Raw genomic sequence first — 13,791 nt, 5'->3', positions numbered from 1 at the left:
AATATCAAATGAATATCATATGGCGTACGTATTCTACCTAACTAAAGAGGTAATAAGAAAATAAAATAGGATAAATGGGAATCAAATTTAAGATCTTTTAGAACACAGCGGATGCAATACTGAGTTTGAGCTATTATATAACTCAAAGATCAATTTGATAGAAATCGATTCAGAAATAGCCGAACGAGAGAGTAGGTTATTATGGTGTAAGTTGGAAATTGATTCGCATATTCGTTATTTTCCTTATTCTTTTTTTTCTTCATTTTGAGGGAAATGCTCGGTCGCAGCCATTATTCATTGTCTATAAACCTATGATGCAGTAGCGATCGAGATACTCATTTAGACAGAATATATATAATTGCTACAGCAATGTATGCCGAAGGGGCACGTTTGTCCCAATAAACTAAAAGATAGGAAGCTTCGTAGATGATTCGTGTGTCCCTTTCGCACCGGAATTGGGATAACATGCACGCCTCAACATGCGACTCTGTAATTAATTTACTAATTTCGTTTGAATACTTCATTGTATACTTAGTACTAAAACTTATCCTGATATTTGCATCAGTAGAGTATCATTTCTACAAACACGATAGTTTTGTTGAGTTGAATCATTGGGTGGATTCACAAAAATATACATATATATTTTATCTGTGTAAGAGTTGACCGCAGATATCGATGATAATAATAGGATCAAAAGTAAATTTTGATTTAGCCTGGATTTTAAAATAATTTTTTATTTTAAAATTGGGATTAGGAGCCTTAATAACCATCCATCCAGACCATGGTATAGTGATGGCCAAAAATATTCCCACTGCTTCCTAGAGTCCTTATTAGATAGCTTTGAGTCAGTTAGTTTACCAAAAGTGGGTGATAATTAACATAATTAGTTTCTTCCTAATTTTAACTATAAATGTGGACTTGATGCCCTTTTAAATGGCTGATTAAAATGATTTTATATCACTAAACTTGTATGAGTTACAATCTACTTAAAGTTCAATCAAATAAGTTACCCCCAACGAAAAAAAAATAAAACTCCCTCTTCAACTTGGGTGTATCTACCACTGTGTTTTATCAATACAACCACGTCTGTTGAAGGAACAATGCAAAATGCTGCAGCTATTAAAAGCTCCATTTCAATATTCTGCAACTTGTCTAAATTAAGATATTTTAGCATTAAATATCAACCAACAACCTGCGAATGCAAAGAAAGTCCAAACCGACCTTTCAATTTAATCATAAATCAATTAAAGTGTTAGTCATTTGGATAATCTTGAGTTGTTACTTGTAAATTTAGACAGTCGGCAAGGTACATATCTACCCAAAATTTAAAAAAAAATAATCATTTTAAGCTTGCGTAAGCAATTAATACATTGTGTTAATTAATAACCATAACAAATCCATGAGATATAGGATTTGTTGACTAGATTAGGCAATAGGTACTCTAATCTGAATTAGGAATAATTAACTTATCTTTGCTCACACAATGATTAAAAAGTTGGATGCCTTGTAACAAACTAAGCATGAATAGATCAAAACGAGGAAGTCACTAAATTCATGACCCAATTCACGTAGATTGAAGTTTATTTTAACATAAAACACAATACCAGAGCTTAGCCAAAGATTTTTTTTAAAATCCAGTCTCGCGCAGAAAAATTAACACAGTGTGCAGACCAACAAGCATCTTAAAATAAAATATAAAAAAGAAAAAACACTATCGAGATTTAATCATAGGGGTAATTAACAAACTTTTCATCCACATTAGATACTCAGAGAAAAAAAAAAAAAAAAAAAAAAAAAAAAAAAAAAAAAAAAAAAGACAAGAAAATTGATTGTGTTGTATGAGTGAGGATCGTTCTCGATGGGCAGTGTGAGTCTTTGATATGATAAAATTATTATTTTTGCTATTTCCTTCATTTTACACAAACGATAAGCTTAAGTTTTTTTAACTACACGAGACATTAATGTTCTAACTAACAAGTTTAATGCAATTGTTATGCAAGCTTATCGCAATTCAAGCATGGATATACGATTTTTTTGTCTTCTGCATTTGACTAATTAATATAACACACCCTGCAAACACCGAGATCTCGGATGTTATAATTAAGTATTAGGTGTTATAAAATTGTCATCTTTGATTTTAGATGCTTAATTGTCACGTCACATGCATGGAATATGCCCCACATTCTTTTTAATTTTTTTTAAGTATTATTAATACCCAATTAATGAGGAAGGAAAACGTAAGGCACACCTCATTAATTCTTCCGTGTTAAAAGTTCTCTAATTTGGCCTTCAGTACGAATTTAAGATTCAAATATAAGCTTTCGTATTGGAATGAAATTTTAAGATTTAGACGTACAATTCATCATAGGGCTTATCGCGCTGTCTAATTAAATAAAATCTTGTTGACTCACTAGTCAAACTAAATTAATAAACCTACTATTTCATTAATTATATGAAATAATCTATTATCTCCAAATGCTTAAGTTATTAAAAAATGATGTTTTTATATTTTTACAATCAACACTTTTCTCACGCCTAAACTCGAAACTTATTTTTATTTTAACACTCACTTTCATGTGTGAACTCAGAAAAACCTCAAAATGTCGACTTAATTAAATAAAAAAATTTAATAATATAATAAATCTGATAAGACTCAAACTCAAAATCTCTTACTCTTACACTATGTTAAATTATATAAAATAATTATTTATCTCTAAAAATTTAAACTATTATTTTTATATTTTTTATATTGGTCATCTTACAAATTTATTCCAACCTTTTTTCTTTATTTTCTTTTCTTCTTCTTTTTTCTGCTTTTGCTTTCACGGCCTTTGACTTATGCCCAAGGCTAAAAAATTTCAAAGCCGTGGACCATGGTTCAAAATTCGTTCGGTTGGGGCGCGTGTTGTGCCCACGGGGTTAAATAGTACACAACGACGCCTCAAAAAGGAGTCAAGATCCGGTTTAATTTCTTTGATCCATCCGACCCGCAAGGAAAAAGATGCCAAATGAGACAACTGTGCTCAACCACTCTCAAGAGCATGTCACTCTCTTCACCTGCCACTGCCAATGTGCAACCACACCAACAAGCAATAATATTTCTCCTTTTCTTTTACTTATTTAAGCTCAACGAACGTAGCTTAATATTGCCCAGGGTGGAATCGCGCGTCCAAAGCCATGAACGTGAGAGTGGTGAGCACAAAGATCATCAAACCCGTCCATGATCACAACTCTCCTCAACCTATCGCTCGATCGATAACATCAATAACACTAAGCGCTTTCGACAGGGTCAGCGAGGATATGCACATTGCCGCCATCTACGCCTTCCGCCCGCCAGCCCCTTCCAACTCTGCGGTTGCGACCGGACTCGCCAGGGTCCTGTCGCACTACCCAGAGTGGGCCGGTTGGCTCGGCCACGATGAAAACAACAACCCTGCGATACTCCTTAACGACAAAGGCGTGAAGCTCACCGAGGCTTCTGTGGATTCCACTTTCGACGAGGCCGTGCCACTCGACCTCTCGCCGGTGCATTTGAGCCTACAACCGAGCAAGCATGGTATTGAGGAGCTGCTCCAGGTTTGAAATGATTTTTTTTTTTTTTTTACCTCAGAATCTTCATTAGACTTTCTATTAATTCTGATATTAGGAGAAACAATTATTTTTATTTAAAAGTTTAAACTCTTAGAGAGCGGTATATTTTATATTCAATAACAGGTGCAGCTAACGAGGTTTGCATGCGGGGCGCTAGTGGTAGGCTACACCATGCACCACCGCGTCGCTGATGGCCATGCCGCAAGCCAATTCCTTGTCGCCTGGGGCCGTGCATGCCGTGGCCTTGAAGTACACCGCCACTCCTCACTCGACCGCTGTTCGTTATTCAGCCCGCGCAATCCACCGCACGTTGACTTCGAGCACCGTGGCGTGGAGTTCGCATCGGAGGAGTTCGCGCGGTGTTTAGACTACTCCTTCAAAGGCAAGATCATAACTTACAAAGCGCACTTCACCAAAGAGTTCTTGAAGAAGCTCAAAAGCCAGGCAACGTCCGGGGCACCACCACGGCGGTCGTACACCACAGTCGAGAGCTTAGTAGCGCACCTATGGCGAGCAGTGACCATCGCCCGCGGGCTCGACAAAAACGACACGACCAACGTGCGCATCTCCGTGAACGGGCGAACGCGGCTGCGCCGGAACGTGCCAGACGACTACTTCGGCAACCTGATTCTATGGGCCTACCCGCGTACCACGGTTAAAGAGCTCGTGTCCCGGCCACTGCACTACGTGGCGGAGCTCATCCACCGTGCAGTGGCGGATGTCGACGAACGATACTTCAAGTCGTTCGTCGACTTCGCGAGCTCAGGGGCGGTGGAGGCGGAGGGGCTGGTGCCGGCACCGGAGCCGAAGGGGAGGGACATGTGTCGGAACCTGGACGTGGACAGCTGGATTAGGTTTCCGCTGTATGAGTTGGATTTCGGTGGTGGGAGCCCCTTCTACTTCATGCCCTCCTACGTGCCGGTGGAAGGGTTGGTGAACTTCTTGCCTTCTCTGGTAGGAGATGGAAGGATCGAGGTGCATGTATCGTTGTTCGATCACAACGTGGCTGCGTTTCAACAGTTATGTTACTCTTTGGACGCAGACACGAGAAACTACGGTATGTGTTTGTATCATATATATGAATCGTTATTTGCATATCAAATACATTTTCTTCTATAAAAATCTCAGATGCGAATCCCAGTAACTATTTTGTTAATTGATGTAGTACATACTCATGGATATGGTGTTATGTCGCCAGGATACAATCACAATTGGGATCAAGTAGATAAAGTGAAGGAAATGGCTAGGCTTTGATCGAAGGAAAACCAACAGTGGGGTATGTGATGTGGATCTTGCGCAACTTATATTCCAATAAAATCCAAAAATTAGCAGGGTCATGCATTTTCTTCTATTAATATGTGCTTTCATAGCAAATATTCGGTTTTAAATGTAACAAAAACATTTATATATGTTTTTTTTGGTGCCCTTAAAGTTTGTATAAAGATTATTTCAAATAAGAAATAAAATTAAATCGCAGCCGAAAATACTTTGTTGCTAGCAAGCTACCTGCTTCATTCATTAAGCAAAATGAACTAAGCGTACTTGGTGGAAGCAGCTAGGGCCTCCAAATAAGCTAGCAAAAAAAAAAAAAAAAAAAAAAAAAAAAGAGGCTATGATGTAGTGGAGGTGGAAACTAGTTATAAGGACAAAAAAAGGCTATGAAACGTTCATAGAGTGCAAAGTCCAAATAAGCAACTGTTCGAAAAATTGTGGAAGTGACACGTGGCAGAACTGAGGCTTTCCATTGTGTTGACTACGTAGCTTTATATATCAGAAGCAGTTCAACTGCTCCTAACTGCTCCTACCACACAACGTATATTCATCTTCATCATGAATGAGTGTCCACTATGTTAATCATTTTTAGCTTAGATTATATAATTGTTTTATAAGGTACTTGTGTTAAGGGTTATTTTGTGCATGGTAGCTAGGCATGTGGAAGTAGGGAGATAACGGGTTTTTAGATAGCAGAGTAACAATTAATCCTGCGATTGGACTCTGAAACACATGTATATATGAGCTAAAATTTGAGACTCGTTTTTCTCATTTCGAATTATTATGCATAATACTTTAGAATTATATTCTTTATAGTTGGTATTTGTCACTAACTATAGGCCCCCTTGAATTTTTTTTTTTTTTGAAAGAAAAGGTTGTGGGGGAAGGGTTTGGTTAAAGAATCTACTTTTATAGGTAATGACTGTACGATTGTTTGTTTGTTTGCTACACTTTTTCTTTTATTTTCACTTTTTTTTCTTTTTGGACTCTTTTTAAAAGAAGGTTGGCTATCGTTGAAATTGGTTTGTTCCGTTTGAATTTGGTGCCTAGGGGCATGTTGGAAAAGGTTCTAGTTGAGCAAATTGCCCCACAGATTTTTTTTTTTTTTTTTTTTTTGAGAATTCACTAAGAGAAAATAAATTTAACATCAGTGATCAAGGGCGGTTGCATTCAAATATATCACAAGGGATTTAATTGGTGCACGCATGCCATATATTGATTTTGTTGTAAACACCAAAAGATTTGTGCAATGGACAAAATGCAAGATTATCTCCAATGCGATTTGGTGGGACCATACATAACATGAGACTATTACATTAACTTTTCATTTGATTTTAACATTCGCTACAAGTTTACTTAAATTTCAGATCTTTAACTATTAGATTAATGCTTTAGTTAATGCTGTATTAGAGCTAATTCTAGGTCTTTCGTTTCATGAGGTTGTCCGTTTGCATCTCCTATCCCACTTATTAATTTTACGTATCATTCGTATCCATCACCGTAAGTGTTAAATATATTTTCGATCTTTTTTTTTGCTAGATCAGTCTTTTCCAAAAAAATATATATATTCTCCAAATTTTAGTTGGGCACGTTGCGTTTGTCATGGTCACATTATTCTCCAGCGGGCCTAAAAAAGGTTATAATATATATAAAAAAAACGTATTACAGGGCCAATAATGTCAATATTGGTGATACGCATCCATCCATTAATGGGCTATAGCCCAGTAGGCCATGGGCTCGCCACGTTGGCCCGCTGCTGGCTAGCTGATGTGGCTAGGCCGCATAATTAGATTATACGCCTCTCTTCCTCAAATTCGCCTCTCAATTGAAGGGTTTTATGTAAAAAAGGGTTTTATTTAGCGGCTTCACTTTCTCCGNGTACATCTACCTCAAGCGTAAACTACCAAGGAGACTGGACTAAGATCATTGTGATTGTTTTAAGGATTGGTAAACGTGGGCGTGGGTGTTGATCGTGGGGTATAGTCGTAGTGTTAAAGTGTTATGATACGGTTTAGTTAACTCGAGATCTTTCATGTACTTCTTTTCTTATGCTATAGTATTTATGTAGATGTTATATATATATATATATATATATATATATATATATATATATATATATATATATATTTTTTTTTTTAATCGGTTTAATTTAATGTTTATAGGTCATCTTCTTTGATCTTCTCCCTTTACATGGAAAAATGTTACCACGCATGTGAGATGTCCTCCACTACCTCATGGTTTTCACTTTTTCTTTTTTTTTTTTACTTGGCAATGAAAATCGTCGTTGATACTGTTCTCGACTATCTTGTGGTTTTTTTTTTTTTTAAAAAAAATCAGGAAAGCCATCATTACATCTCTCCTCCGTTTGTTATCATCTGCAACGATTATTCAAGTGAATCCCTAATTCATGTGATTTAAATCTATCGTTTTCTTTACTTAACTCTTCCTCCTCGTAAGTCGTATAAATTCAGCGAAATCATTGCGAAATAATGCGACGGCCTACGACTAGTAAAGGCTTAAGGGGAATGAATTAATAGGCTATCTTTGTTACCTGTACAGTAGAGTTGGCTTTTCATTACCAGAGTATCACTATCATGGTGATGGTGTCACTCATTGAATTAGGTAGGGCTAACAACTCTTTGAAAAGTTTGTTAGGATCTTCGACTGCTTTTGTATCTTTGAAAGAGTCTTTCGGTAATTGAAACTTCTATTGTCACAATGAATTCGAGCGGCTCGTGTGACCTTTGAAATAGCACACTCCTGTTTGTGCAGGCATTTGAAATTTAGATCTCAGCTTACATTTTCGCAGATTGAACCTTAGATCTACTGGGGATTGACAATTATTTCTTTTTTTTTTTATAAGAAAACGATAGCACGCTATCTATTTTATTCATTGAAGAGATGAACTAGGCTACAGGAATGAGACAACAGAAGCCTTGACTAAGGCGGCAACAAAAGAAAAAACTAACAATTGTTCTTGCTGAGTAATTTGTAGTGTATTTCTGCAGTGCTTAACAGAACTTGTTGTTATCTTTAGGGCTTTGAATTTGGAACAAGTCTTGATATTTTCTGGATCTGATATGAGTTCACATCGAAAGGAATTTAGTAGGTAAAATTTGCAATCGAGTTTAGTTGGTTTAGAAATCAAACTTTGTGTCCATAATTCACCTATTTTGGCTAGTTTAGAGTTAGTTTAAACCAAACACCTTTTGGGTTGGCCCCAACCTCTCCCCGCAACAACCGTTAAGATTGAACATAAATTTTAAGTTTGACCAACCTTTGAATTTGAAAGTGTTATTCAGCAAAATGATCGTAGTTTGAATACGTGAGTAAGACATGTTGAAAGGCCAAACATAATATTAGGGCTTGTTTGATTCACTTATTTTAGACTTTAAAATGATAATCTGATTTACTGATTCCGATAGTTGTTGTTTGTTTTGCAGAAATTGAATTCTGATTCACATTTCACTCTAAAATGGAAATGGCAAAATCTATCTATGGCCCAATTCGACTTTGAATTCTTGATTCGCCCATTTTTGAAGTAAATCATTTAAAACTCTTACAAGCACCTGCCCGGCTGCCCCTCGTGTCTTCTCATCACTCTTTTTTTTTTTTTTTCTTAATCAAAATTCTCTCCAAATTCTAAACATCCAAATTGTCTATTCTAATTTTCATTCGATTAATGAATCAAACAGTTTTGGATGATTCACAATTCCATTTTTCATTCCGATGCAATCTAATTTAATTTTTAATTTTTATTTCAATCATAAACCAAACGTACCTTTACTGTATTATGAGTCAAAATTTTGAATAGCGGCAAAGGCTCTAACATAAATCTTCGTTTTTAAGCTTTTTCAAATTAGAAAGGCGCCATGAACCGCATGATTAATGACTTGAACAAAATACTACTCTAACGAATGTGAGTGTAATTGATTTATTTATTCGAATAGTTACCGAAACTCCTTATCTAAGCCAATGTAAAGAGAGTTTATTTAATTCTAATTAAGAGGTCTTATCCCTATTATTGTGAATTGAGGTTACTGTTATTTAGTTCAAAGGTTGTTATCAGGGAAAACGATGTGTCGAACATTACCGCCACGCTAAGCGCTTGTTTGATTTAGTTTTTCAATAACTTATTTACTCTGAGAAAAGTATCTTTATATATAATATGTAAATTTGGAGCTCTTGTAGATGTCAAAAGTATTTGAATTTGATAATTAATTACAAACTAAATTAGATCATTTTAATAATTATAATTTGTTTACTGTAAAAGTAACTAATTAATTTCAAATTTCAAATTAGATTCATTATTTATCAGGCTTAATATCGGTTCCCAAGTGGTTGGATGTTTCAAAGATTCCCGCATAAAAGAGTCCGAGCGCTGCAGGAATCTTTTTTGCGTCCCCGCAATTATATGCGGCTTCTTCTCCGCCCAATCCCAACGCTTCTTCGTGCAACCGCCCCTTGGTCGCTATCCGAGCAACAGTCGCATGCGACCCCTCCATTTTTGGCCACTATATGGAACTAAACCGTATTATAGTTGTGATCATTTGTTTTTTCTTTTTTTTTTTTTCTTCTTTTCTTTTCTTTTCTTTGAAGCTATGCGATGATTTCTCTTTGAGGCGTTCAATTGCCTAACGAGTGCTTGCTTTGTCCCCCTCTGTTGTTATCATTATCATAGGCATGTTTCATAAGTAAATTGATTTATATAGTACGGTTCGGCATATTTACTAACATGTTTTCAAATTTTAATTTGACTTTTCTTTTGCTGTTGTTTAGGAAGATAAGTTTAGCGTGTCCTTGCTCTATTGTAGTAATTTAGGTTTTCTTAGGTCTAGCTCTGAGGTATATAGTTTTATCTGATAAAGCATCGATACAGTAAAATATGACAAAACAGAGATGTTATAGTAAAACACATTAAACAATCTTTTCGCATCTCAGAATTTGTTGTGCTTCAAAAACAGAAACAAAACAAAGAAAACGGTAAGATTTATCTGAAAAGTTGCCATGATAATTGGAAGCACATTCACCCTTTCATGCGTTTATAGGATGGAAAAGAACAAATAAAATGTCCATGTGGGTATATGCATTCATCAAGAAGCAAAGGGAATACAATTATTGTCTTTCTTTTTTTTTTCCACTAAATAATTTATAATGCATGGAAAAAACAGTATAAAGATAAGAGCGGCGGAGAAAATGGGCAAAATTTTAATTAGACTCAGATATTTTTAGGTGTCACAAACTTTTTTTAAAGAAAATAAGAGTTTCTTAAGAAAAATATATACTATACTTTTTTATAAAAATTTTTAAAAATTTCTATAATATTTCAGACCGTATGTATAAACCAATCTAATTATATTTATGAGAAAGTTCGATTGAGTAGGACCAAACAGATTCTAAAATCTCGCTTTGCAACATTTACACCTAACAAGCGTAATAGTATGTCTATAAATATTAGTCTAAAGGCAAGGCCACAACCTTGAGGAATGATTGGTCGGGTCTACGAATATTCAAATAGGTAACGTGAGAAAAGAGCTTGATATAATGATTGGCCCCAAATAAAGTCTAAGGATCATGTACTGTGATTAGGGTTGTTCTAATCATTCATGCAGTTGTCATCATAAATGTTAATCATCGTTAATTAATTACATATTGTTATGCTTAGAGTAGTCCCAGTTGAGTGATTCAAACAGTTAAGTGAAGGTCCTTGAAAAGTCGACATAAGCAATTAAGTTCTTGAGAGCTTCGTAGATTCTCTACCAACGCATTCGTTGGTGTCCTGCTATTTGGTGCACATAGAAATATAGTAACACAAAGTACGTACGTAATAATCTTTTGAAATAAAAAATTTTGTACGCACACATTTGGTACAATCTTGTGCATAAAAAATTTATGTTTACAGTACGTAATCTATTAGAGTAGCAATTTTATATATGTGGAAAGATTTTTCTCATACTTCAATTTAGTTTGGCTCCTTGATTTAAAAAAAAAAACAAAAACAAAAAATTACTTTCATTCTTTCATTTAATTTGTACTTTTCCAGCAACTAATTTGATGCCCCAAATAACTATAATACACAGGCTCTTTATTGCCTCTCCAAGAGTGCATATTTTGATGTGCATGATATATATAAAAAAAGTTGAGAAATAAAATCAGAGTAGGCCCCAAAAAAATCCCAAAAGGGTGAATGTTATACGTACGCAAGGTTGGTGAGTTTGCTGACCTGCTTTACTCTTATCTTTGTTTTGAATATTATAATTGATTAGTATTATAATAATTTATTATATTTTTTAATTACATATAAAATATACTAAATCGGATGTGCCCAAAACTGCATATAGAGTTGTCTCAATTGAAAATAAATAGTAAAATTATCGTTATTTGTCAGCTTAAACTTTTCGTGAACAATAATTATTATTTCATAATATTCAGCTTAACATTAAAATAGTAGGTCTTGAGTTCGAAGTAATTAGATACCCATAGTCTATCTCATTTTTTTTTCTATTTAATTCAGATTTATGTCTTAATTTTGTCAAAAGTCGAGCACAGACGGAGATGTGAGGACAAATGTCGAATACAAATATTACAAATATCATTGTTTTCCAGTTTAAACTTCAAATATAAACAATTGCTTAACATTAATTAAACCGTGGCAACTATTTTGCAAATTTAAATTTGCGTGTGCCTTGCTGCTTTGAGCTCTCAAAAAGTATTGCGTCAAGGGAGATGTTCGTGTCATAATAAAACATGGGTAGCTTAAATGAATTGATAAAAAAATAGCTTCACTCAACTTTTCCTGCATTGTTGTTGCACATGGAGCAACACATGATTTAAGTTCATAATAGGGATTTAGGTTAGGTTCAGCTTGTTTCGCCATGTTACTTGTGCTAAACCTATGTATTAACAAATCCCACGCTCCTATGTTTTAGCTCAGGTTTTTTAGGCAAGCTGGAAAACGATGAAGCGCGCATTTGGCATCTTATTTGACAACTAATCCAAGCATTTTTTTTTCTTTTCCCTTTTTTTAATAGTGCAGTAAAACCAAACATATAATTAATGGCCCATTTAAGCGGACATAAGCGAGCAGCAAATCCAAAATTTTCGGCTAAATTTTTTTTGAGAAAAAGGTAGCAAGCTACCTGCTTCATTCATAAAGTAAAATGAACTAAGCATACAGGTGGAAGCAGCTAGGGCCTCCTAGAAAAACCGAAAAGAAATCAACGAGAACATAAACATAAGCCCAAAAAACATGTAAAAGGGAACAAAAGCATGTAGCTAGAGCAGCAGTCGTCGAGAATCACGTGACATCAGTCCAATCCTTCAACAAAGACTCAACGCGAACCGCGGCCCGGTTTGCGTTGGGAGGCATATCACGAAAGATAGTATTATTGCGTTCAGTCCAAACAACCCACCTTTTTGGAAGGTGAAAAAAAGTGTTACTATATACCGAAAATTGATCTATTAGATTATAAAAAAGTGTTACTAATTTTCGGCTAAATTGATCTATTAGATTATATAGTATCAGAACCAGTTCGTAGATCCTATCTTTTTGGAAGGTGAAAAAAAGTGTTACTATATACCGAAAATTTATCAAACATATTTTGTAAGTTTCACCTTAATTTTTTTCTAAGAAATAACTAATATATGGGAGTGAAAAAGAAGAATAATAAAAAGACTAGTACAAGGTGTTAATGGGGCCAAATCATCGTCCTACAGGCTCTTTGATTTGTTCCCTGCCTTGGACCCACAGTCCCATTTATAAGGCGTGATTCGTTCAATCTTTTTCCCACGTCCCTTGTGACTAGAGTAATTACTCTCTACATACGTACGTAACCTAACAAGTTCGTCCTTGGACTATATATATTAATGAATTGATGCGGTACCTACGACAAGTCATTATCAATTTAGCTCTTTAGAGAAAACATCATACAAGTGTCATGCATAATATTTTAATAATTACAGTACTAGTTATTTTAATTGCTCTTTGGTAGAAGATATAAAGCTACCCATAATATATATTATGGATGCAGACCTTATAAGGTGGATTTTATCATTCATAGAGTCATTTTTAATACTAAAAAAATATTAATTTTCAACTGTTATTCGCTAATTAAATTTTAACAAAAGTTCTGGGTTAATTTGGACTCGAGAATCACACAAAGTAAAAGTTTCTAAAATTAAGAATACTTCAAATAAAAAGAGAAACTTCAATTTCTCATGTATAATTTAGCTTATTTTAATTTTCTTAACTTATAATTTTAAAAGTTGCACTTAATTATTTTGTAATTTTTTTATTTTTACAAAAAAAAAAATCTAATATTAAATAGGATAGTAAAATTTTTTTTTTGATAACTACGGAATAATTAAATATAAATTTTTAAACTGCATAATAACAAAATAAAAATATACTAAGATAAAGAATAATTAAGTATAACTCTTGGATAGAGAAGTTCCTACGCTTTGTTAGTCACATTGCTAGTCCACCAATGGTGGCACGGACTTGCGTTGGAGGTAATATCCACCGTTGATCTTATCCTAATGTTAATCACCGCCGTTTAAAATGAAGAGCATTGATTTAATGAAGGACAATAGACGCTATTCTTAGGATAGTTAATTTTAGAATATATTAGTTATATTATTGAGGCGTTCGTGAGCCAATTAGATTATTATTTTTTTCTTGAATATACTAATCTCATCACGATTATTAAAAAATATATTTTATTATACTTAAAAAAATAAATAAAATTAACTGTTAATCGATGTGATTTGACTGATGCTCGGTAGAATATCTTGTCCTCGACGTAGCCGTGCAAGATGTACGATTAAACAAGATCCTTCAGTAAAACATCCTACTTTGATGAACGAGAGATAATAGCCGTACGATCCAATGGTAAAGCAATCTCGGACGTTATTCCCCGGCACCAAGGA

At 34.6% G+C, this 13,791-nt stretch overlaps 1 protein-coding gene across 3 annotated transcripts; it reads left to right on the top strand.

Annotated features, from left to right (window-relative positions):
- On the top strand, window positions 3,156-5,092 carry LOC109719395 (agmatine coumaroyltransferase-2-like). Of its 3 annotated transcripts, XM_020246043.1 has the most exons (4): window positions 3,158-3,192; window positions 3,288-3,576; window positions 3,715-4,648; window positions 4,757-5,092. In XM_020246043.1, the coding sequence occupies exons 2-4, from the start codon at window positions 3,301-3,303 to the stop codon at window positions 4,843-4,845; spliced, it is 1,299 nt and encodes a 432-aa protein (XP_020101632.1). In that variant the 5' UTR covers window positions 3,158-3,192; window positions 3,288-3,300; the 3' UTR covers window positions 4,846-5,092. The 3 variants fall into 3 exon arrangements, with proteins under 3 accessions (XP_020101631.1, XP_020101630.1, XP_020101632.1); XM_020246042.1 differs by having other exon boundaries at window positions 3,156-3,576; window positions 4,790-5,092; XM_020246041.1 differs by having other exon boundaries at window positions 3,156-3,576.

Source organism: Ananas comosus, linkage group 13, assembly GCF_001540865.1.
Source record: "Ananas comosus cultivar F153 linkage group 13, ASM154086v1, whole genome shotgun sequence".
NCBI classification, from domain to species: Eukaryota; Viridiplantae; Streptophyta; class Magnoliopsida; order Poales; family Bromeliaceae; genus Ananas; species Ananas comosus.
Note: the sequence above shows the minus strand (reverse complement) of the source record. Positions and strands in the feature narration are given on the sequence as shown.